Below are 22,117 nucleotides of genomic sequence, written 5' to 3'. Positions count from 1 at the left end.
ATCATCTGCATACTCCATTCCTGCTCAACTTCTCCCTACTGAAATCATCCATGGAGCTGAAAATAGAAAGTAAGTGAAAGCACACAAATGTATTAGTGTTAACTAAGTGTGTGTGCGTGTGTGTGTGTGTGTGTGTGTGTGGACATACGTTCTAACAAGATGCAATAATGTTGCAGATACATAGCCTACAATATCTACAACAGCTTTTCCTGACCTCACACACACACACACACACACACACACGCGCGCCCACACACACACACTTCAGTGTAAATGGAGTGTAAAAAGATCCTGAAATAAATCTGCCTGTATATGAGAAGCTGCATCTTCTCCACCTCCTTCTCATCATTCCGCTCTTCCTTTTCCTCTTCCATCAGACGCTCACCAGTTCTCCAGTGCTCCATTCTCCGCAGCTTCATTATGCACAAATGGATACTCACAATCTGGATTTTTTTTTAAAAACAACAACAACAACAACAACAATTATTATGATTATTTTTGATCTTCCTCCTGCTTGCTGCTTAGACACTCATCCTGTTCCTTCACACACTTCTTCCGTCTAGTGGAGTTCCTGTATTATCTCTACATCTTTGTGCACAGGATTATGAATAGTATTAGTATTAGACGCTATCATTTCTTGTGTAGCTCTTAAATGATTTTTAATCACTATAATCCGGGGGGGTGGAGTGCGTGCATGTCTGCAACTGACATACGCATCAATAATTTTAGTAGCAAAAAAATAATAATAAAATAAATAAAAAATAAAAAATACATGCGTCATGCATTTATATCGTGTCAGATCGACACAGAGATTATTAATTTTTTTTTTTTTTGCACCTCAAACCCAGACGTATTTAAGGATTAAAGAAAATTATTTCCTTAAAACAACTTCTTACTTCAGGAAAGTGACCGACGGTTTTTGGACAACTTTTCTTCTTCTTCTTCTTCTTCTTCTTCTTCTTCTTTTTTTTTTTTTGCGACGCGACATACAAATAAATCCTCCGTATGATTTATTCCACATGAATAACTGTGAAGCTTCGCTTCGGGTTCATTCTTGGAGGCGCATTTTATTCTAAGGGCCTTAACATAACAAAGAAAGCAAAGCAAAGCAAAGCAAAACAAACAAACAAACAAAAAGAAACAAGAAGACAAATTACCTGTCGGTCCTTTGGCTGGTCCGACTCTTTATGAACTATTGTTTGTGAGGGTGTGATGAAGTCGGTTTAGGTCATTTTATTTATTTATTTCTTTCTTTCTTTCTTTATTTTTTGGGGTGCGTAAAATAGAAAATTCCTTCTAAAATCACTGTAATAGCACTTTAATATCACTTACATCACTAACACACTAAACGATTTATAATCTAAGAGATTACGATGCAAACATTAAGTCCCAAATTGTTTTGAAGCTGAATTTATGCTGATAAAGAGAAGTCGGGCCGATAAAGAAATATATATATATATATATATATATATATATATATATATATATATATATATATATATATATATATATATATATATTTATTTAAATGAAGACATGATAAGCTAATCTTTCATTTAATTAATTGTTTATCATGTCATATTTTCTTATCTAGTGATATATTAAATGCAAGCAATTGATACATTATATATTTATACGCATCCATATTTTTTTTTACTGATTTAAACGCAGTGATGTTTAATAGTATGTGAGTAAGTACAAAGTGCTGGATAGTGAGGAAGAGACAGTCGTGTGTGTGTGTGTGTGTGTGTGTGTGTGTGTGTGTCCACTGCTGGTTCCTCTGTCTTTGCTCCCCTATAGCTGTGTGTAAAGTCACCACTAGTCGCCCCCAGTGCTCTTGCTCTCTCTCCAGTTTGTCTTTCCTTTCTTTTTCTTTTTTTTTTTCTTCCCTCCCTCCACCCCTCCACCATCACTACCACCACCACCACCACCACAACCACCACTGTATGCTGGACTTAAACGTCACGTCCGCACATGAACTTGAATTTTTATCCCATCGCAGGGAGCCACAGACACACAGAGCGGAGAGACAGAAAGAGAGGAGAGAGTGAGAGGAGAGGCGAGAGAGAAGAGAAGAGAAAGGACAGAGAGCTCCCGGACAAACAGGACGCGCAAGAGAAAGGCACGCGGGGAGGAAAAAAAAAAAAAAAAAAAAGAGCGAGAGAGAGAGAGAGAGAGAAAAGAAAGCAGCTCGCAGGTGTCCTGGTGCATTATTATTATTATTATTATTATTATTATTATTTTTAAAAAAAAAAGAAAGAAGAAGATAAATAAGAAGAGGGGAGAAGAGGAGGTGGAGGTGAAGCCTGATGTGGCCGGAGCGCATAGAGGAGCAGAGCGCAGGGAGCCGGAGGAGCGCGCAGTCGGAAACACCGCGCCAGCACTGAGCTCGCGCTCTGCCGCGGACACACACACACACACACACACGCACACACACACACACACACACACACATACGCCACACACACACACACACACACACCACCGGGATCATCACATGATTACATGAATGCATTATTCTTTCTGACCAGCACGTGCATGCATGCTCCGGAGCAGCTGAGCTTCCTCGAGCCTCTTCGTCCTCAAAATAAAATAAATACCAATAAAAACCAAGATTTCAAAAGGATATTGGACAAACACATCGCACTCTTCATTCTTCTTCTTGTTCATCGTCTTCACCCTCACCTCACCTGAGCGCGTAAGAGCCTGAACGAGCCGTAAGAGCGCGTGCTGGCTGGGCAGGTCAACAAACTCCAAAAGTTGCCCAAGATTAAAAAAAAAACAAAAAACAAAAAAAACAGAGAAGAAGAAGAAGAAGAAGAAGAAGAAGAGGAAGACGCAAAAAGGACACGGAGAAATCTGAGTACGCCGGGGATGCCACTGTAGCTGCCAGTGTAGCTGCCAGTGTAGATGCCAGTGTAGATGCCAGGCAGGGCGATGTCCCGTCGCAAGCAGGGAAACCCTCAGCATCTATCACAGAGGGAGATTATAAGCAGTAAGTCAAATGATTTCATTCTCTTCGTCTTCTTTCTTTCTAGCTTTCTTTCCCTTTTTCTAATCCTCGCGCTGCTTTCTTAACGTAAATGCGTAAAAAGCGGAGAACGCGCTGAAAAAAAAACTTTCCTCGCGCACACAGAGTGCACATCTCTCTCTCTCTCTCTCTCTCTCTCACACACACTCTCTCTCTCTCTCTCTCTCTCTCTCTCTCTCTCTCTCTCTCTCTCTCATACACTCCTCTGTCACGGTCCTGTTCCAAAATGTACAATTCTGAAATTTTCTACGCAAATAACAATCACATTTAGATCTGTTTGTTTGTTTGTTTGTTTATTTGTTTATTTATTTATTTATTTTCTACCGTGCATCCTTCTTTTAAATACTAAGCCGTGTAACAAGGACCATGAAAAAGAAAGAAAGAAAGAAAGAAAGAAAGAAAAAAAAAACAAGTCCATTTTGATCTTATGCCTTATCACTACAATTCGACACACTCTATAATCTCTATAATCTCTATAATCTATCATCTATAATCTATACTATATATCTAAGGCTATAATGTGTATAATACACTCAAAGTAAAAACATATGCAGTCTATATAATATATATGTATACATACTGTACTGTATGAACTACTCTACTGTACGTGGAAGTATGTATGATATATGTATATATATATATATATATATATATATATATATATATATATATATTTATATATATATATATATATATATATATATATATATATATATATATATATACAAAAAGGACAAAAGAGAAAGGAATGAGCAGAGCGTGAGAGCTACAGTATAATTTGTATTTTTTTTCCCGTGACTACAGTAACTGTAACATGAAAAGACAACACACAATCATTATCGTGATATTTAAATAAATACGAATATTTAAATAAATCCTGGACGGTAGACAGTTGCACACGAAGTTAGTCGAGGCTGTATTTCTGTAGAGCGATAACCATGTTCCAAGCACGTCTAGAAAATAAACAGCAGCAGCAATAATAATAATAATAATAAGGATGCTAATAATTACGATAATAATAAGTTACGCCTTTCCCCCTTTTTGCAAGCGCTTCAATTATTTGCGCAAAAATGTTATTACACTTTGCTTATTAATGAGACGTTTATACTTTATAGATTTGATATGATTGTAAAATATGTCAAATAGAGTTTTCCTGAACAAGGAGCATCAGGTTTAAATAATAATAATAATAATAATAATAATAATAATAATAATAATAATAATAAAAAGCAACCCAGGCTCATAAATCTCACGTCCGGAACTGTTTTAAAATGATTTCCTGCGCTAATATTGTACATTTTGATCTATTCAGTGAAGCCATTTTTTTTTTCTCAGAGCCATGAGTCGTTTGAGTGTGTGTGTGTGTGTGTGTGTGTGTGTGTGTGTGTGTGTACGTTTTATTTTCTGTCTTTCACAGAAGCAGTGCTTGTTCAGCTACCGGTTCACTTTCCATCTTGCGTTCAGTGTGATTTTTTTTCCTTCTTCTTGTTCTTCTTCTTCTACTAATATGATTCAGATTCTCAACAGATTAAATATACAAAGTCGTGCACAGCTGGATTCCATGTGCTGAGCGTATCAGTGTATCAGCGAGCGTATCAGCGTTATAATTCAGTGAAGACGGCGTTGTTTGTACGGCGTGAAGCCGACAAAACACACACACACGCGCACACACACAAAAAAAAGAACCCCCCATCAACGTGCTTTAAGTTTCAGTTGAACTTCAGCGCTGTTTGTGTTTCGTTCTCTATCTGGTGGGTTTAACGATCCGCCAAATGACGCCGTTTTGTTTTGTTTTGATTTCTCTCATGAAAACGTTCAGGTTTCCGCAAAAACGTCACAAAGTGCTGCACGACCTCGTCTGTCTTTAGTGACTCTGGTGACCTTAAACCCCACACAGAGGATTTAAAGATGCCAGACAGACTCAGGGAACGATATAGTACATGATTTTCAGGCAGCTTTTAGGAGCGAGACCATCCAGTTGTAGCCAGATGTTTATGATTTATTGCACTTTTTTTTTTTTTTTAGTTTTTGTCGCTGGGATGTATACAACATGTACGTGTAGCACAGCAGGACCACCTAGTGCCTTCTGTTCCTATTTTTGTGTCAAAAACCTTTGGAATGAATCTACTTAAAAATAAAACCCTATATATAAAAAAAATATATATATATATATATAATTTATAAATGAATATAAATATAATGAAGTTAAATCAGATGTAATTTGTAAAAACACACGGATCTGCTGCGTATTCTCATCTTCGTGACGGCGTGTTTTTAATTTTTTATTTATTTATTTATTTTTTTAAAAAATATGGATCTTTTTGAGCAACTTTTCAGCATGGAACCCGACCCGGGAGTGTGATACTGATATATAACGGTGTGTGTATTCAAATATTATAATGAAATCAACAGCACGTTCTTAGTGTGTGTGTGTGTGTGTGTGTGTGTGTGTGTGTGTTTTTTTTTTAGCGTGAATATCGTAACAAATTTATTTTTTTAAAAAAAAGAAAAAGTTTGGCGTAAAATTCCTAAAAACGTCTGCGTGTGTGTGTTTTCTGATGTTACAGTAACGTGTTCCGTCTGTTATTGCATTATACGGTGTACAAGCGGTGTTCTAAGTAGCACACACACACACACACACACACACACACACACACACACACATACATACACACATATGAGGCAGTACTGACTAAACCAAACCAATCAACCATCCTTCTTTTTTTTTTTGACCGAGAGGGGGATGGGAGAGCCGAACTCAGACGCTCATACACTCCACACGTTTTGTTAATGCCGTTAGTGCCTGGAGTACCTTTAGTACCTTTAGTGCACAACCAGAGAGCGAGTAAACAGTGTGTTTTTGAGATTTGCAGTTACACTGGCCAGGTGCTGGCAGATACTCATCAGAGCTTAGGGGCTTAGCTCTTCCTGAGAGTTAACTCTGCTGTGTGTGTGTGTGTGTGTGTGTGTGTGTGTGTGTGTGTGTGTGTGAGAGAGAGAGAGAAACAGAGAGAGAGAGTGTGTGAGAGTTTGAATGATATCTGTGGCGTGAGTGTGAGTGTGTGTGTGTGTGTGTGAAAGTGTGCAAGTGTGGGTGTGTGTGTGTAAGTGTGTGTGTGTGTGTGTGTGTGTGGTTTGAAATACATTTTAGCTGATCTCGATAGTGTAGATGAGGATGATACAGTGTGGCCTTGTTAAGGATGTGTGTGTGTGTGTGTGTGTGTGTGTGTGTGTGTGTGTGTGTGTGTGTGATTTGAGTTACCTTTACATACAGATATTAATTCTTAAATGAATATTTGGGCACGTGCATACTTTACAAGTGTGTGTGTGTGTGTGTATGTGTGTGTGTGTGTGTGTGTGTGTGTGTGTGTGTGTGTGTGTGTGAAATTTGCAAATCAGCATGTTCGAGTCAATTCTATCAACTGCTTGTTCTGTCTGTGTGTGTTCTGGATTCGTCCATTTCAGAGATAGAGAGAGAGAGAGAGCGTATAGGTGTGTGTGTGTGTGTGTGTGTGTGTGTGTGTGTGTGTGTGTGTGTGTGTGTGTGAGACAGGTCCAGAAGCGAGTTAATTCAAGCCTCCTCAACCCGAGCACATCAGTAGTTTTACTGGCTTACCCTGAGGTTGTGTGCTACATTTTTACATATACACACCATCACACACACACACACACGACACACACACACACACACCCACACGCGCGCATAAATCCACTCACTTACGAATGCGGTGTGAAATACGAGCAGTGTATCTTGGAAGCTGTTTAACACGCGCTGAAAACGACACACCGCTCTTCAAATTCGAACTCGGCGTCGTGTTTACTTTTTGTCCCTTTATTTTACATTTCATTGCGTCATTCCGTGCATACGCGTGTGCGCGTGCACGTGTGTGTGTGTGTGTGTGTGTGTGTGAATATAGAATGATTCATCAACTGCTAACAAGTGCAAAAACACACCAGTGTGCCGCTCTATCGCGTTGACGTAGGAACTCCGACTCACGGAAATCGGATTCTGTTTTTCTTCGAGGTGTCAAAGTTTCGTTTTTTCTTTTTTTTTCTTTTCGTTTTCTGGTTCTGTCGTTCGCGCGAAAACAAGAGCGGGCTAATCCGCCGTTTGCGAATGTTTTCTGTACTTGCGGAATAAAGTGGATATTAATTAATGAATGAATCGATCGAATCTATTGCACGTATATTCATCATTTCATTTGAATAAAAAAAAAAATTATTTAAAAAAAAAAAATAAATTTAATAAGCATGTCCGGAATTTACACGATGAAACCCTTAAATACTAAATGCGACGTGATAGTATAGTTTCAAATGTATCCGTGTGTGTGTGTGTGTGTGTGTGTGTGTGTCATCATCATACAAGAACACGAACACACGTCAGTTAGCTTTTGTTATATATTCTCATAGAAGGACAAATTGAACTGCATGCTTTGCAAGTGGGAGTATACGTGACACACACACACACACACACACACACACACACACACACAGACACACTGAGAAAGACTAATCCATGTATTCTGAACCAGAAACCGTAAAAAGAAGACTTTGCACCATCTTGTAGGTCAAAGACTTTTGGAAATCGTTTGGCACGAGACCAGAAGAGAGAGAGAGAGAGAGAAAAAAAGGAAGAGAAACCAACAACAACAACACGAAAGCGTGTCTTAATACGCCCGAGCCTGCCGCCGCTCGGCCGGAGCGAATAGAGTGAATTTTCCTGCGTGACGTTCTCCCGGTGGAGATGAGAATAATGGAGAGAGAGGAGGAGAGGAGGAAGGAGGAGAGAGGAGAGAGAGTGGTGGGTTTGGTGTTGTTTTTTAGGCCGTGTGCTGCTAGGGGGAGCTCTGAGTCTGTCGCAGGGGGGCAGAAAAACATTATAAAAACATATTTCTTAAACGCTGTGTATGAGGACGGGGTGGCAGAGGGAGGGGGGGAGGGAGCGAGGGAGGGGGTTGAAGGTGGGGGGGAGGGGTATGTGCCTGGGTAAGTTGGCTGAACTTCTAGGCGGTGGCTTTTTGACGACGCTGCATAGATGCTTCAGATGATATCGACATCAACACGCAGAGTTCACAACAAACTGTCAACGTCTCCGAGCAGCAGCTGCTCTCACGCCGCTCGTCATCCTCTCTCTCTCTCTCTCTCCCTCTCTCTCTCTACGCGTGCGTGTCTCTCTCTTTCTCGTCGTCTGTTTATGATTTTGTCGATCCTTCTCTGTCTTTTCTTCTTCATCTGTCCCATAAAAAAAAAAAGAAAAAAAAAAAGAAAAGAATTGGAAGTCATAGAAGTAGTTTCAAAAAAAGTTTGGAAAACAGCCGAAGACGTCGAAGTGTGGACGCCGTCGAACGTCCCCTCGTTAAACAGAGCTCATAACGATCACAGGCTACTGATAATCCTTTTTCATTCTCAAGGCTTTCCTGCCCTTTTATTCCGTTTCTTCTCGCTCTTCCTGCACGTTTACGCCGCTGAGACGGAAAATAAGTGTACGCCGTGCATAAATAAGCATGGTTTAGAAGATGAAAGTCTTATAGACGTGTAAACTTCTGTACATGCTCGTGAGGGAGCGTTCAAGAACACGCCGAATGATCATTTTTAATTGAAAAAAATTAAATAGATTAATTAAATCTGCTCAAAGAAAATCCCCAAAACATTTCGCTCCGAACGTATTTCCAGAGAGTGCACGCACCGAGTAGACGTCCAACATAAGCCATGGAGCATTATTTATAAATGTGTAATAAATGTGTAACGCTTATTATAAACATAAAACAAACTGAACCTTTATATCAGGGATAAAGCATGGAAGATTGAGAAATGATTGGTTTAGATTTCTTCCTCCATCAACCTCTCTCTCTCTCTCTCATTCTCTCTCTCTCATTCTCTCTCTCTCTCTCTCTCTCATTCTCTCTCTCTCATTCTCTCTCTCTCATTCTCTCTCTCTCTCATTCTCTCTCTCTCATTCTCTCTCTCTCTCATTCTCTCTCTCTCATTCTCTCTCTCTCATTCTCTCTCTCTCATTCTCTCTCATTCTCTCTCTCTCTCATTCTCTCTCTCTCATTCTCTCTCTCTCATTCTCTCTCATTCTCTCTCTCTCTCATTCTCTCTCTCTCATTCTCTCTCTCTCACTCTCTCTCTCATTCTCTCATTCTCTCTCACTCTCTCTATCATTCTCTCTCTATCATTCTCTCTATCTCTCATTCTGTCTCTCTCATTCTCTCATTCTCTCTCTATCATTCTCTCTCTATCATTCTGTCTCTCTCATTCTCTCATTCTCTCTCATTCTCTCATTCTCTCGCTCTCATTCTGTCTCTCTCTCATTCTCTCTCATTCTCTCATTCTCTCTCTCTCATTCTGTCTCTCTCTCATTCTCTCTCTCTCATTCTGTCTCTTTATCTCTCTCATTCTCCCTCTACCATTCTCCCTCTATCATTCTCTCTCTACCATTCTCCCTCTATCATTCTCTCTCTATCATTCTCTCTCTATCATTCGCTCTCTATCATTCTCTCTCTATATCTCTCTCATTCTCTCTCATCCTCTCTCTCTCATTGTCTCTCTCATTCTCTCTCTCTCATTCTCCCTCTCTCATTCTCCCTCTCTCATTCTCTCTCTTTATCTCTCTCATTCTCTCTCTCATTCTCCCTCTCTCTCTCTCACTCTCTCTCATTCTACCTCTCTCTCTCATTCTCCCTCTCTCTCTCTCTCTCACTCTCTCTCATTCTACCTCTCTCTCTCATTCTCCCTCTCTCTCTCTCACTCTCTCTCATTCTACCTCTCTCTCTCTCATTCTCTCTCGCTCTTTTCCTCTTCCTGCATTTACCTTTTTTCTTTTTCTTTAAAAAAACAACAACAACGACAACTTTCGCATGTTGCTCTCCTCCTAAACAGAGAGAGGAGAAAAGAATCCAAAACGATCCCGAATCCTAATAATGCAAATGTAAACCATGAAGCAGTTCAAATAAACGTGTGTAATAAACGTGTGTAATAAACGTGTGTAATAAACGTGTGTAATAAACGTGTGTAATAAACGTGCAACACATAATTCAGAAAGCCTGTAAAGGAATCTTGCGTGGAAGATTTTAATGATATCAGCGTCAACATTAAAGTTGAAGCTCAATCTCTCTCTCTCTCTCTCTCTCTATCTCTCTCTCTCTCTCTCTCTCTCTCTCTCTCTCTCTCTCTCTCTCGCTCTCTCTCTCTCTCACTCTCTCTCTCTCTCTCTCGCTCTCGCTCTCTCTCTCTCGCTCTCTCTCTCTCTCGCTCTCGCTCTCTCTCTCTCGCTCTCTCTCTCTCTCTCTCTCTCTCTCTCTCTCTCTCACTCTCTCTCTCTCTCTCACTCTTGCTCTCTCTTCATATTCCTGAATTGATCATTTATCCTTTTGCTTGTACTTTAAAACAAAACAAAACAAAACAAAAAAAAAACAACAACCCAAAAACAAAACTTTCCCAGTAGGACGGAGGGAAGAGAAGAAAATAAGCGTAAGCAACAAATAATGAACAAATGAAATAATGAAATAATGGAAACATTTATAAACGTGTAATAAACGTGTAATAATAATAATATAATGGTTAAATTTGCCCTCTCTCTCTCTCTCTTTTCTGCTTGATATATTTAAAACCATCTCTTCCTTTTCTCTTCCCCTCACGCGCGGGAGATGAGACGCACACGCAGTGTCTAAACATCCAAAAAGAAATCCTGAAATAACCGAAACGGACGTCAATAAACGTGTAATAAACACGTCACACGCGCTGAAGGTTTGCCGCGTGGAAGATCTCCGTCCTGTCAACATGAACGTGTCGGAAAATCATGATCCTTTTTTTATTTTATTTATTTATTTATTTTTTTAAACGTACTCAATTTACAGCCTGACAGTGCTGGGTTCGAAATCAACCCCCCCCCCCCCCATCCCCCCCCCCCCCCCCCCCCCGTTCTGTCCCCCTTCCTGTATTTACACGTGTGCGTCTTCCTCTTCGAGATATTTAAAACCCGTCCCGAGTTTCTTTCTCTCCGTCTCTCCGTTCCCTTCGAGGGCCGAGGGAACCCGAGAACAAGTGACGTGCTCGTAAAAAGTGACGTCCACGCGCCGATGCTTCCGGATGGTGTCGAGGTTAACACGTGGAATTTTTTTGTTCTTTTTAAAAAAACAACAAACAAACAAACAAACAAAAAAACCCCCCAACAAACCCCAGAACAGTCAGGTGGATTCGGATGTTCTTCTCCTGCTTTCTTCATTTCTTCGCCTCTACACACTTACACGCTCACAAATTAGCAGGTTTATTAAAGAGGATGTGGCGGCGCACGTCATAAAGCGGCGGCTTGTCTTCCTCCCTCTGTCGCTCCGTTCCGTCTTTCTCTTTTGCTTTCTCTCTGTTTTTCAGCAAAAAAAAAAAAAGAAACAGAATAGGAAATATAAAAGTACAGTATAAATACTATAAATACACTCCTAAGTGTGTGTCAGAGCATCAGGGTGTACTCAGACCTTTCTCTATCTTCCTGCTTCTCTCTCTCTCTCTCTCTCTTTTTCTCTGTCCTTTTTTTTATTCTGCTCAAACTCCTGCTCGGACGTTCTCTTAAGAGATGAGAAAAGATTTCTTAAACGCAGATATTTCCGAATACCGGGCGTTGTGTTTGTACCGGAGTCCAAATGATAGAGAGAAGAGGCTTGAAGCTTGAGGGCATCCCTTATTATTATTATTATTATTATTATTATTATTATTATTATTATATATTTTTTTTCTTCTTTTTTTTTCTGGACTGAGGCCTCATTGTTCTGTCTATCTAGATAAAATAAAGAGAGAGAGAAAGAAAGAGAGAGAGAGAGAGAGCGAGAGAGGGAATCTGTAGGCTTCCCCTTCGAACAATGGCCAAATTTCTGCTTGGCGATTTTGATTAATACGCTCGCAAATTCCTGTAGGTTTTCACGTGCCTTTTGTTTGCAGACGTGTGTAAGTGTGTGCGTGTGTGTGTGTGTGTTCGCTTTTTCTCGCGTGTGCTCTCGCTTTCTGATGTCATGCGAAGAAGCAAGAAGCGTACCGCTCGTACGTGTTTAATAGATTGACGTCCGACAGCTGGCTTGAATCAGAGTGGCCCTGAGCATGGAAACACTCTGTGTGTGTGTGTGTGTGTGTGTGTGTGTGTGTGTGAGAGAGAGAGAGAGAGTAAACTGAAGAAACGCTGCAGCGTCTCGATTATTATGTATGGTTTTATATCCACATCCTCATCTACATCTCTCCACGTTCCTGTCAGAAACCCCCCCCCCCACACACACACCCAAGAAAAACCCCCAACATGGCCGCTTTTACACCAGGAAGTGCTTCAGCGTTTACACACTCGCTCTCGTCCCGGATATGAAGCAGTGAAAATATCAGGTAATGTGTCTCTGACGTTACGAGCTTTTCCTGATAGAGAGTTAGCAAAGCGTAGCCACGTTCCCGGCGGACTCCGGTGGTGCGTTCGTCTGGATTTACCTGCGAGATTTCCTTTCACGCCTTTTTTTTATTTATTTATTTATTTATTTTTTTAAATTTATATTAAAATCAAACAAACCTGTAGCTCCTCTCCATGTCCTGTCTGGGTTCTTTACTATCAAGTCTTTACTATCAGGAAAAAAAAGGTACTAAATAGTACAGGTACCTTTCCTTGTCGCTGGTACTCTTATACATTTGTACCGTTATTATTATTATTATTATTATTATTATTATTATTATTATTATTATTTATAAGAAAACCTTTCAAATGAATTCACGATCCAGTTCCGTATCTTAAATCTTTTTTATTGTTTTTTTTAAGTTCCAGGTGAAAGATACATATTAAAGCGACCCATTAAAAAAAGGGTACTTTTTAAAAAAGGGTACTTTTTTTCCTTTTACACCACGGCAGCCTGAGCCGCAGAACGTGGCGCTGTGGTGTGTGTCTTCGTATCCCTCGAAAACATGGATACTGACGGTACCGGACGTGTACGTGTGACAGTAGCACCTGAGCAGCGAGCACAGGTGCAGTTTAGTACCCTTTCCTTCTTTTTCTGAGCGAGTACCTGCTTTTTCGTTTCATGCGTCTGTTAGTCTTCGTGGCCTGTGTGTGTGTGTGTGTGTGTGTGTGTGTGTGTGTGTTTTCTTTGTTTTCTTTTCCAGAGATTTCATTGAACCTTTTTATGTATTTTTCACCTTGAAATGTGGATACTAAAGGTACCAAAGGTGTGGTTATGGTACCACTTGTTTAGAACCCCCCCTCCCGAGTGTACCCTTTTGATTTTATCGCTGCCATCCGAGCTTTAACGTATCTCTTACCTCGAAACTTGGATACTAAAGGTACCGAACGTATACGCTTAATGGTACTACCTGAGCCAGTACAGTTTAGTACCCTCTGTGAGAGCGTACCAGCTTTGCTTATGCATGCCCTGGTCTTCGTGGCTCGCTATGATTTATTTATTTATTTTAAAGATGCCTTTCGAACTTTAACAGACCTCTTAACGTATCTTTCGACTCGAAAACGCCGGTACTAAAAGTACCAAACACGTACCAAACCGGGCGACGGGTATAGTTTAGTACCCTTTCGGAGAGCGTACCCGCTTTCCTGCGCCTTCGGAGATTCAGTGGCCGCTAAAGGTACCGAACGCGCGCGCGATGGCTCCACCTGAACGACGAGCACAAGTACCGTTTAGTACCCGTCCTTTTGTTCGTTTTTTGCTTCTCTCGTGCACGTCTTGCCCTACGTGCCTCGCTTAGGTTCGTTTTCATTTTCAAATCTACCTTTAATTCCGACCGTCCCCGTTTCAGGAAGCTCCGATTCCCGTCAGGAACAGGAGCGAGAGCGCAGGAAGTGCACGGAGCGTCTCGGCTGCTCTGACTCGGAGACTCTGACTCTAATGTAGGTTACGGATTAATGGCGGCCTAATTAATTCCTGATAGATTCCAGTGAGGTTCTGGGTTTGATTCCGTGCGCACACACACACACACACACACACACGTGGAAAAGGGAGCGAGTTAGCCTCGTTATCTCTCCGTTCTCCGCTTCCCCGATTTTAAACACCCCTCCTTCTCTTTCCTCTTTCCTGTTTCCATCTTTTCCACGTTCCTCGGCTGCTCCCGGGACGGAGACGGCGAGGAAAGCCGTGCGCAAACAGTAAACTCCGGCTTTTATTGTCTGATGAAAGTTTCTCATTCTCCGCAGACGTTTTTTTTTCCCTCCCCCTCGGCGCAACGCAGCCAGCGCTCTGAATGGCTCTAATTGGTGCAGGGTAAATGTTTATATCTGGACGGCATTATAAAAGCTTTCAAGATTTAAACAGGGGACATTTATGGAGGTTGTTAAATTTTTTTATTTAGAAAAAAAAAAAAGAAAAAAATTCAAATCAAATGAAGCCAAAATCTGTAAAATGTTGTGTGTCGTCTAATGAGGCTGTGAGAGTCTCAACAGTGAGGAACGTCATAAAGAACTCTAAATGTTATCAGATTGTTCATAACTAAAGCGTTGGGAGTAGTAATGCTGCCGTGTGTGTGTGTGTGTGTGTGTGTGTGTGTGTGTGTGTGAATCCTTTACACCAAAAAGTCACAGCTTTTTGGGTTTTTTTTGGATCAGATACCCATTTAAAAAAAAAAAACAACAAACCTGTCAGAAACAATTTCTCTCCGTTTTCCCGCCTTTAGGAGGTGAAGGGAATTATACAGGCCTCGCCACAATCCAAAATGGAAATGCATTGTGTGTGTGTGTGTGTGTGTGTGTGTGTGTGTGTGTGTGTGTGGTTCATTTTTAGATGCTCAATTTGCCTTTTTTTTCTCGTTTCTTTCTTGCTGTTGCTCTTTACACCGCCAACGGAAATCCTATTAGAGCCGACTCTGACTCATCGAGCCTTATTAGGTAAATTAGGACGTCGTCAGGAACTGCCAGTGTCTATCATTTACAGTGCTCTCTCTCTCTCTCTCTCTCTCTCTCTTTTTGTGAGTGTGTGAGAGTTTGTGAGTGTGTGAGAGGCCTCGGTAGTAGCATCAAGCGAAATAATTATAAGGTGGAAGTCAAGCTGAGAGAGCGTTGTGTTAGTAACAGTACTACTGCTCTGTAGTAACGTCATACGTTAGAGTGGGTTTAGAGACGCTCTGTGTCTGTGTGTGTGTGTGTGTGTGTGTGTGTGTGTGTGTGTGTCGGAAATACGGTACTGTGGTTCTTCAGGTCAGGTCTGAGAACCCTCGGGAGGTCGCGAAGCTAGGGGTATGCAAAAACAAACAGACAGACATAAACAGATAAACAGATAAATAAATAGAATGCTATAATAATAATAATTATTATTATTATTAAATCTTTATTATTATTATTATTATTATTAATACATATAAGTAATTTGTGTCATTTAAAACATACAAACAAATAAATAATAATAAGTTTAATACTAATACTACTACTTGTGATAACGTTTAAAAACACCAACTCAACTCATTTATTATTCAATTTGATTTTAATCAATAAAAAACAAAACAAAAACAAAAGACTGCTACTATTAATACTAACAAATAAATAAATAAATAAATAAATACATACATAAATAAATACCGCTGCTAGTGCTACCACTGTAACCAACAACAATAAATAAATAAAGCTGTAAAAGCTGAGTACAGCTCGTTTATTTAAGTAAGTAATTAAATAAATAAATAATACCGAAACCGCTACTATTACTACTAATGAACACGGTTCTAAAAACATGGTTAAAGTATTTAATATGATTTAAAAGAAACAAATAGATAAACAGTACGAGCAAAGCTGTTTTTCAGTCCTCATTTAGATTCCGTGTTTTACGACCTTAACCGGACGCGTGTCGCCCGGATATGAATATAAATCCTAAATAGAGACAACAAAACAATTAATAGTTTTATAGCTACTCTTTTTTTTTTCTTCTTTTTAAAAAAAAAATTATATTCGAATCCAAGGATTTGGGTTCCGTGTTGCGGAAAACTCCCGATTAAAAACATGAAAGTTCGCAAGATTAAATGATATTGTTGAATAAATAAAGGAATGGTTGAAGGAATGAATTGAAGGAATAAATACCTCTGGAAAAAATGAACAGGGTGTTCACGTGAATAAAAGAAGTACGATATGTTTATATGTTTACGTCATGGCTGTGAGGCTCGGACGATTCGGATTACACCGGTGAACGATTATCCTGAAGGTTCGAAGGTTCGAGGTCCTCTGTCGCAGCAGGTGCTACGAGGATAATATAACCCCGACTCTCTTTCTTATCTTCTCTTTTCTTCTCCTCCTCTTCCTTTCCGCTGCCCGTCTCAATAAAGACAAATATCATTTGACATTTCCGTGGCCCTGATAGAATTATACCGAGTATTTGTTGAGGGATCAGGGAAAATGATGAGCTGTGATGTTACCTTGGTGACAGCATTGTTATCGCAGGTGGAGAAGAGTGTGTGTGAGTGTGTGTGTGAGTGAGTGAGTGAGTGAGGGATGGCACATTCCCGGCTGTTTGTCTAGACTAGTGAAAGGGAACACACACACACACACACACACACACTGTGTGAGCTTGATTCATTTTCTCATCTCTGAACAAAGCTGCCGAAGATTTTTTTGTGTGTGCATATATTATATCACAGGATTGCTAACTGCATGCGCATGAGTGAAATACCTGATTAGAACACCTGGTGTGTGAAGTGTGTGAGTGTGGTGTGTGTGAGTGTGGTGTGTGTGAGTGTGGTGTGTGTGTGTGTGTGTGGGGGGGGGTTACGTATTTTCTTTGAATGTGCACGGTGGCAGCATACAACGTTGCATGCTAGCAGAGTGTTTCCTGTGGTTAAGAGAGAGACGGATAGAGAAAGAGAGAGAGACGGATAGAGACAGAGAGACACACACACACACACACACACACACACACACATGTATATGCACGACGAGCTGCATTACTCGTTCTCTTCTGATGGTTGAGAGACAGAAAGGGACACTTGAGAGAGAGAGAGAGAGAGAGAGAGAGAGAGGTGGGGGGAGGGGCTTGGGTGGCGAGTGGGGGAGTGGGGGGGGGCAAAAACTTTCAAAACTTTCTTGAGAATTGTAAAATCAGGAGATTTATCTACGGCGATGACATACAGCTCGGCTTCCTCTGCCTTATCTTCTGTTTTGCTGGTGCTGCAAGTTCCCATGATACGCACACACACACACACACACACACACACACACACACGTGTATTGCACATCTATATGCATGTAACGGCTACGTTCTAGGATGCATACACTTGAACGCAAACACACACACACACACACGCAGGTGCATTCTTAGCGAATATGACACTTTCTTAGATCCTCATGTTTATGCGCGTTGTTTGATCATCGTGTTGAGTTAAACACCTTCACGTGCTCGTGTGTGTGTGTTTAACGCTACATTTTACTAACGTCACTTCCTGTACTTCAGTAATTATGTACGGAAAGTGCGCTATTCATTTGTTCTCATAGATTAGCTGCTAATAATTCAGTACACATATGGCTCTTTGTTGTAGCTGTAGCTGGGTGTGTGTGTATATATATATATATATATATTTATATATATAACCTCCATTAATCATTTCCAAGCCTGAAGACTTACGTTCCATTAACTCCGTGTAAAACCGCATATAATTATTAATAATCGTAGCTAACGTTATGTTATAAGAGCAAGCACAAGTATAGGAGAATTAGCAGGTGAATAATTTATACTTAATGCGTTTTTTTTAGCCGTAATTCCATCCGTATTCAGGGTTCCGAAACCCGCTCGCCGCCCGCTCTGACGTTCCCGCGCGTTACAGATCCGTCTGCGCTCGTAATCGGCCGCGCTGATGAATTGCAGACGGACGCGTGGTAATTTATCATGTAAAATTAGCGAGTCCTTCGGGAGGTGTAAACACGGCTACCTGTGTGACACGCGGCGAGTCGCGTCAGCCTCCGTCTCCGTCTTCCGGTTTCTCTTTGCCACGTGTGTGCTAGGTAAGACGTGCGACGGGAAAAAAAAAACACACCGCGACTCGAGGCGTAATTAGTATCCTTAGACCCGGACCTGACGTGCTAGCATGAGCAGTCGTTCGATATCAAAATAAATAAATAAATAAATAGACGTGAATAAATAATGGAGGCTCTTGTGGATATTTTAAACGGAATGGCGGCACGGCGTATTTGCGCGGGCCGTCACGACGACAGTTTGCTGATTTCTCAGCTTTCCTAGCTCTTCTCCAGATTCTCTTGCGTGACCCGTGGCGCTAATATTGCAGCGGCCGTTGTTGTTTTGGGCGTTTCTTTTTTTTTCTTCTTCTTCACTTTTGCCCAAAAAACGTGTGGCGCGGCGCGGCAGCGTCGAGCGTTAAGCTCAAAAGCGGTGACAGGAAGCCGAGGAGTGCGAAGTGGCAGCCTGAAAAGGTGTTTGTCTAGATCGTAATGATTAGCATAGCACAAGCAGAAGCTGTCACATGTAACATCAACAGAGACGGGGACTCGACGGGGCCTCTGTCGAGTTCCTCCAGAACTCTCCGCGACAAAGGCGCAGATCGCGGCCACGCTTTGAACTCCGTGGGTCGATATTTCAAAATGGAGGCGTCGTGGAGGAACGAGGGTGTCCGGTGCGGCTGTGGTTTATCCGAGCGCTAAGATCTGCATCGTTTCATGTTTAAACCTCACCCACATGGTCTCTTCTCTCTCTCTCTCTCTCTCTCTCTCACTCTCTCAGCGAGCGTCCTGCTTTTCCTCGCGCTCAACCTCACGTTGTGTATTAATAACATAACAGCGCCGTGCGCTCAGGTCTCGGCCCCACGTATGGATGTTTATCAGGAGTTGGCCCAGAGCAGGACGGAACATGCCGCAGAGCGCTGCCTTGTGTGTGGCCGGTGAGATGATTAAGTGGAGAGTCTCTTTTATTCTCTCCGACTTTAGAGCCACCGTCATGGGACGGAACTGTAAAACTGCCTTTATTTATTTATTTATTTATTTACTTATTTTTAACAAGCTGATGAATGAGTAAAAGCCGCCCGGAACCCCGAAAAAAAAGACCGGGTTCACATAATACCGGTTTTATTTATCTGAAAGATATATCTTCATATATATATATTTAAAAAAAAACAAAAAAAAACAACAACAGAAATCGGGTCGACAAAATAAACGTCAGATGTTAATCCCCGCTTGTCCGAAATGTCTCGACTGCTCCGTCGGGTGTTTACAGTACGCACGACTTTTAAAGACGTTCTCCGGGACGTTCTCCAGAGCGCCCTGGAGCGGCGGGACGTGTATGCTTCATTCGGGACAAACGGGTAGTCGTAAACGGGACCGGGAAAATTTTTAAATATACACACGCATACACATAGTGCGCTATTTAGGGCGCACTACAGGGTGTCCCGAAAGTCTCCGTACATAGGGGATTATGTGGAAGAGCGCTACGTCGGGTGTGCCTTCGTCGGTGGAGGTCTCTTCGTGGACGTCCGCCTTCTCATCTGAAAAAACAAACATATATATATATATATAAACTAAGTATGAATAACTTTGGAAGACATTTTGATAAAAAGTTTACTTCCTTTTGGGATATGCTGTGTTTTTGCAATATATAGTAAATATATATATATATATATATATATATATGAAATGGTGTGTCATGTGTGTGTGTCTCTACAGCTGAAGCTGAGCATGTGGATGCAGACCTGTCGCTGGCCGAACTCGCCGGCCACCACACCCCCATGCTGCTGGATCCCAACATGGTCGCCCCTCTGCCCCAGGGTCTCGGAGACCACGATCTCCTGACTTGTGGCCAGTGCCAGGAGACCTTCCCACTGGGCCACATCCTGCTCTTCATCGAGCACAAGAAGAAGCAGTGCCACGGCCCCGCCGGCACCCACGGCTGCTACGACAAAATGGCGGACCGCAGCAGTCCCTCGCCGCCCCGCGCCGAGCCGAGGAAGGTGGAGGAACCGGTCGAAATCGGAATCCAGGTGACACCCGAGGACGAAGACGATAGACTGCTGACGCCTCCGAAAGGAATTTGCCCTAAGCAAGAGAGCGGCCTGGCAGGTGAGCGTCGGCGTCTTAGTACGAACTAACCTCAAACCTTTCGCACCTACAGTACGGCCTTTCCGCTTTTGCACAGACTGACTGCGGACGAGAGATCCGTCGCTCGGTAGACACACCCGAGAACGCACCGTATTACTCCACGGACTATAAATAAGTCTCTGCGGTGTGAGTTAGCGGAGCCTGAAAGATTGAAAGATTGCGCATGTAGGAAAATAACCGATAACCAAAGCGTTTAATCCTCTCACACGACGGCAATTTCTCAACACTGACGTTAAAAAAAAAAAAGTATTAAAGAACGACACGTTGCAGCTTTGATCTGATTTTTACTTACGTCCAAAGTTCAGGAAACGAGTCCCCCGTCTCTCTTTTCTCTGTCGTGAAGGTAGTAAGACAGCTTTGAAGGAAAGCAGAAGCTCTTCTGAGTGAACAGTTACAGCTTTACGACTGACTGCTGAACAGCGCTGACACCGGAGACTCCTTCTCTTAAGCGTTAAACAAACATGTCCTTGCAGCAAACCGTCACCATGTCGACAGTGCGGTTCCTTCACGGATGAGCGGTTACTATAGAAACGATATGGGAACCTGGGATTCGTAGTGTAGCTGCTGATATAGGAAATGAATCAAGACCTTCCGACCAATCGGAATCCAGAGTTCAGGAACGTCAGTGACGTGAGTAGGAAAGTTGTGTAGAGTTTAAAGGGATTAAAATAGTTAGGCCTTGATCGCAGTATGAATCACACACGCACACACACACACACACGGCATTTTCAGACAAAGGGAAGCGCACTCATTTCCCTCTGCAGGATGCTGTCGTGATTGTGATACCGCTCATCTCCGAGGCCTCGAGAGAGATTGTTTTTCCTTCAGCTGATTTCATTAGGGGAGTCTGTGCTGCGCCGAGTGAAACATCACATTACGGACTCGAATCTCTCCCATATCCACGCCCCCCCCCCCCCCCCCCCCCCCTCTCCCATCCTCACCACACACACACACACACACACACACACACACACCAACAACCCCGCCACCCCTTTTCTAAACCCCCTAAAGGATTCTGGTAGTTGAAACAAATTGTGCAAAACGTGACACAGAACTCAGCGCTCACTTTCATGGAGAAATCCAGCCTGAGCCATCTGCTTAAAAAGGTGAAAAACTCATTAAAATTCAAATACTCAAAATGAGAGAGAGAGAGAGAGAGAGAGAGAGAGAGAGAGAGAGAGAGAGAGTGAGAGGGAGAGAGGGAGGGAGAGAGTGAAGGATTAAAAGAACCAGTTTTGCTATTGAATTGGGTTAAAGAGGCAGTTCAGCTTGGTCCAGCTGCAGGGTGAGAGCTCACTGTCTCTCTCTCTGTCTCTCTCTCTCTATGTCTCTCTCTCTTATTCTTTGTCTCTGTCTCTCTCTCTCTCTCTCTCTCTCTCTCTCTATATATATATATATATATATATATATATATATATATATGTCTCTCAATCTCTCTTTTATCTCTCTCTCTCTGTCTCTCTCTCTCTGTGTTTCTCTTATTCTTTGTCTCTATATTTCTCTCTGTCTCTGTCTCTCTCTGTCTCTCTCTCTCTTATTCTTTGTCTCTGTTTCTCTCTCTGTCTCTCTCTATGTCGCTCTCTTATTCTTTCTCTCTCTGTCTCGCTATCTCTCTGTCTCTCTCTTATTCTTTGTCTTTATATCTCTCTCTGTGTCTCTCTCTTATTGTGTGTCTCTCTGTGTCTCTCTCTTATTCTTTGTCCCTGTTTCTCTCTCTGTCTCTCTGTCTCTGTCTCTCTCTTATTCTTTGTCTCTCTGCCTCTCTCTCTGTGTCTCTCTCTTATTCTTTGTCTGTCTAAGTCTCTCTCTTATTCTTTGTCTCTCTCTCTCTCTCTCTCTCTGTCACTCTCTTATTCTTTGTCTCTGTTCCTCTCTCTGTCTCTCTTTCTTTCTCTTACTTTCACTCTCTCTTTGCTTCTCTCTCTCTCTCTCTCGATTTCTTTCTGTCTCTCTCTTTCTCTGTCTCCCTGCCTCTCCGTTTCTCTCTCCCTGTCTGTCTCTTTTTCTCTTACTTTCTCTCTCTCTCTCTGCCTCTCCTGCTGTCT

The 22,117-nt window shown here is 41.9% G+C and overlaps 1 protein-coding gene across 2 annotated transcripts in view; it reads left to right on the top strand.

Moving 5' to 3' along the window:
* The first annotated feature begins 1,751 nt into the window (after nt 1–1,751).
* The window catches only part of bcl11ba (BCL11 transcription factor B a), a 59,265-nt gene continuing 38,899 nt past the window's right edge, over nt 1,752–22,117 (top strand). For both annotated transcript variants that reach the window (XM_017476823.3, XM_017476822.3), the window contains exons 1-2: nt 1,752–2,995; nt 19,641–20,033. In XM_017476823.3, coding sequence (XP_017332312.1) covers nt 2,923–2,995; nt 19,641–20,033 — 466 coding nt within the window. In that variant the 5' untranslated portion in view covers nt 1,752–2,922. The remainder of the gene's footprint in view (nt 2,996–19,640; nt 20,034–22,117) is intronic.

Source organism: Ictalurus punctatus, chromosome 9 (assembly GCF_001660625.3).
Source record: "Ictalurus punctatus breed USDA103 chromosome 9, Coco_2.0, whole genome shotgun sequence".
Classification (NCBI taxonomy): Eukaryota; Metazoa; Chordata; class Actinopteri; order Siluriformes; family Ictaluridae; genus Ictalurus; species Ictalurus punctatus.
The sequence above is the reverse complement of the archived record's forward strand: the minus strand, read 5'-3'. Positions and strand labels throughout refer to the sequence as shown.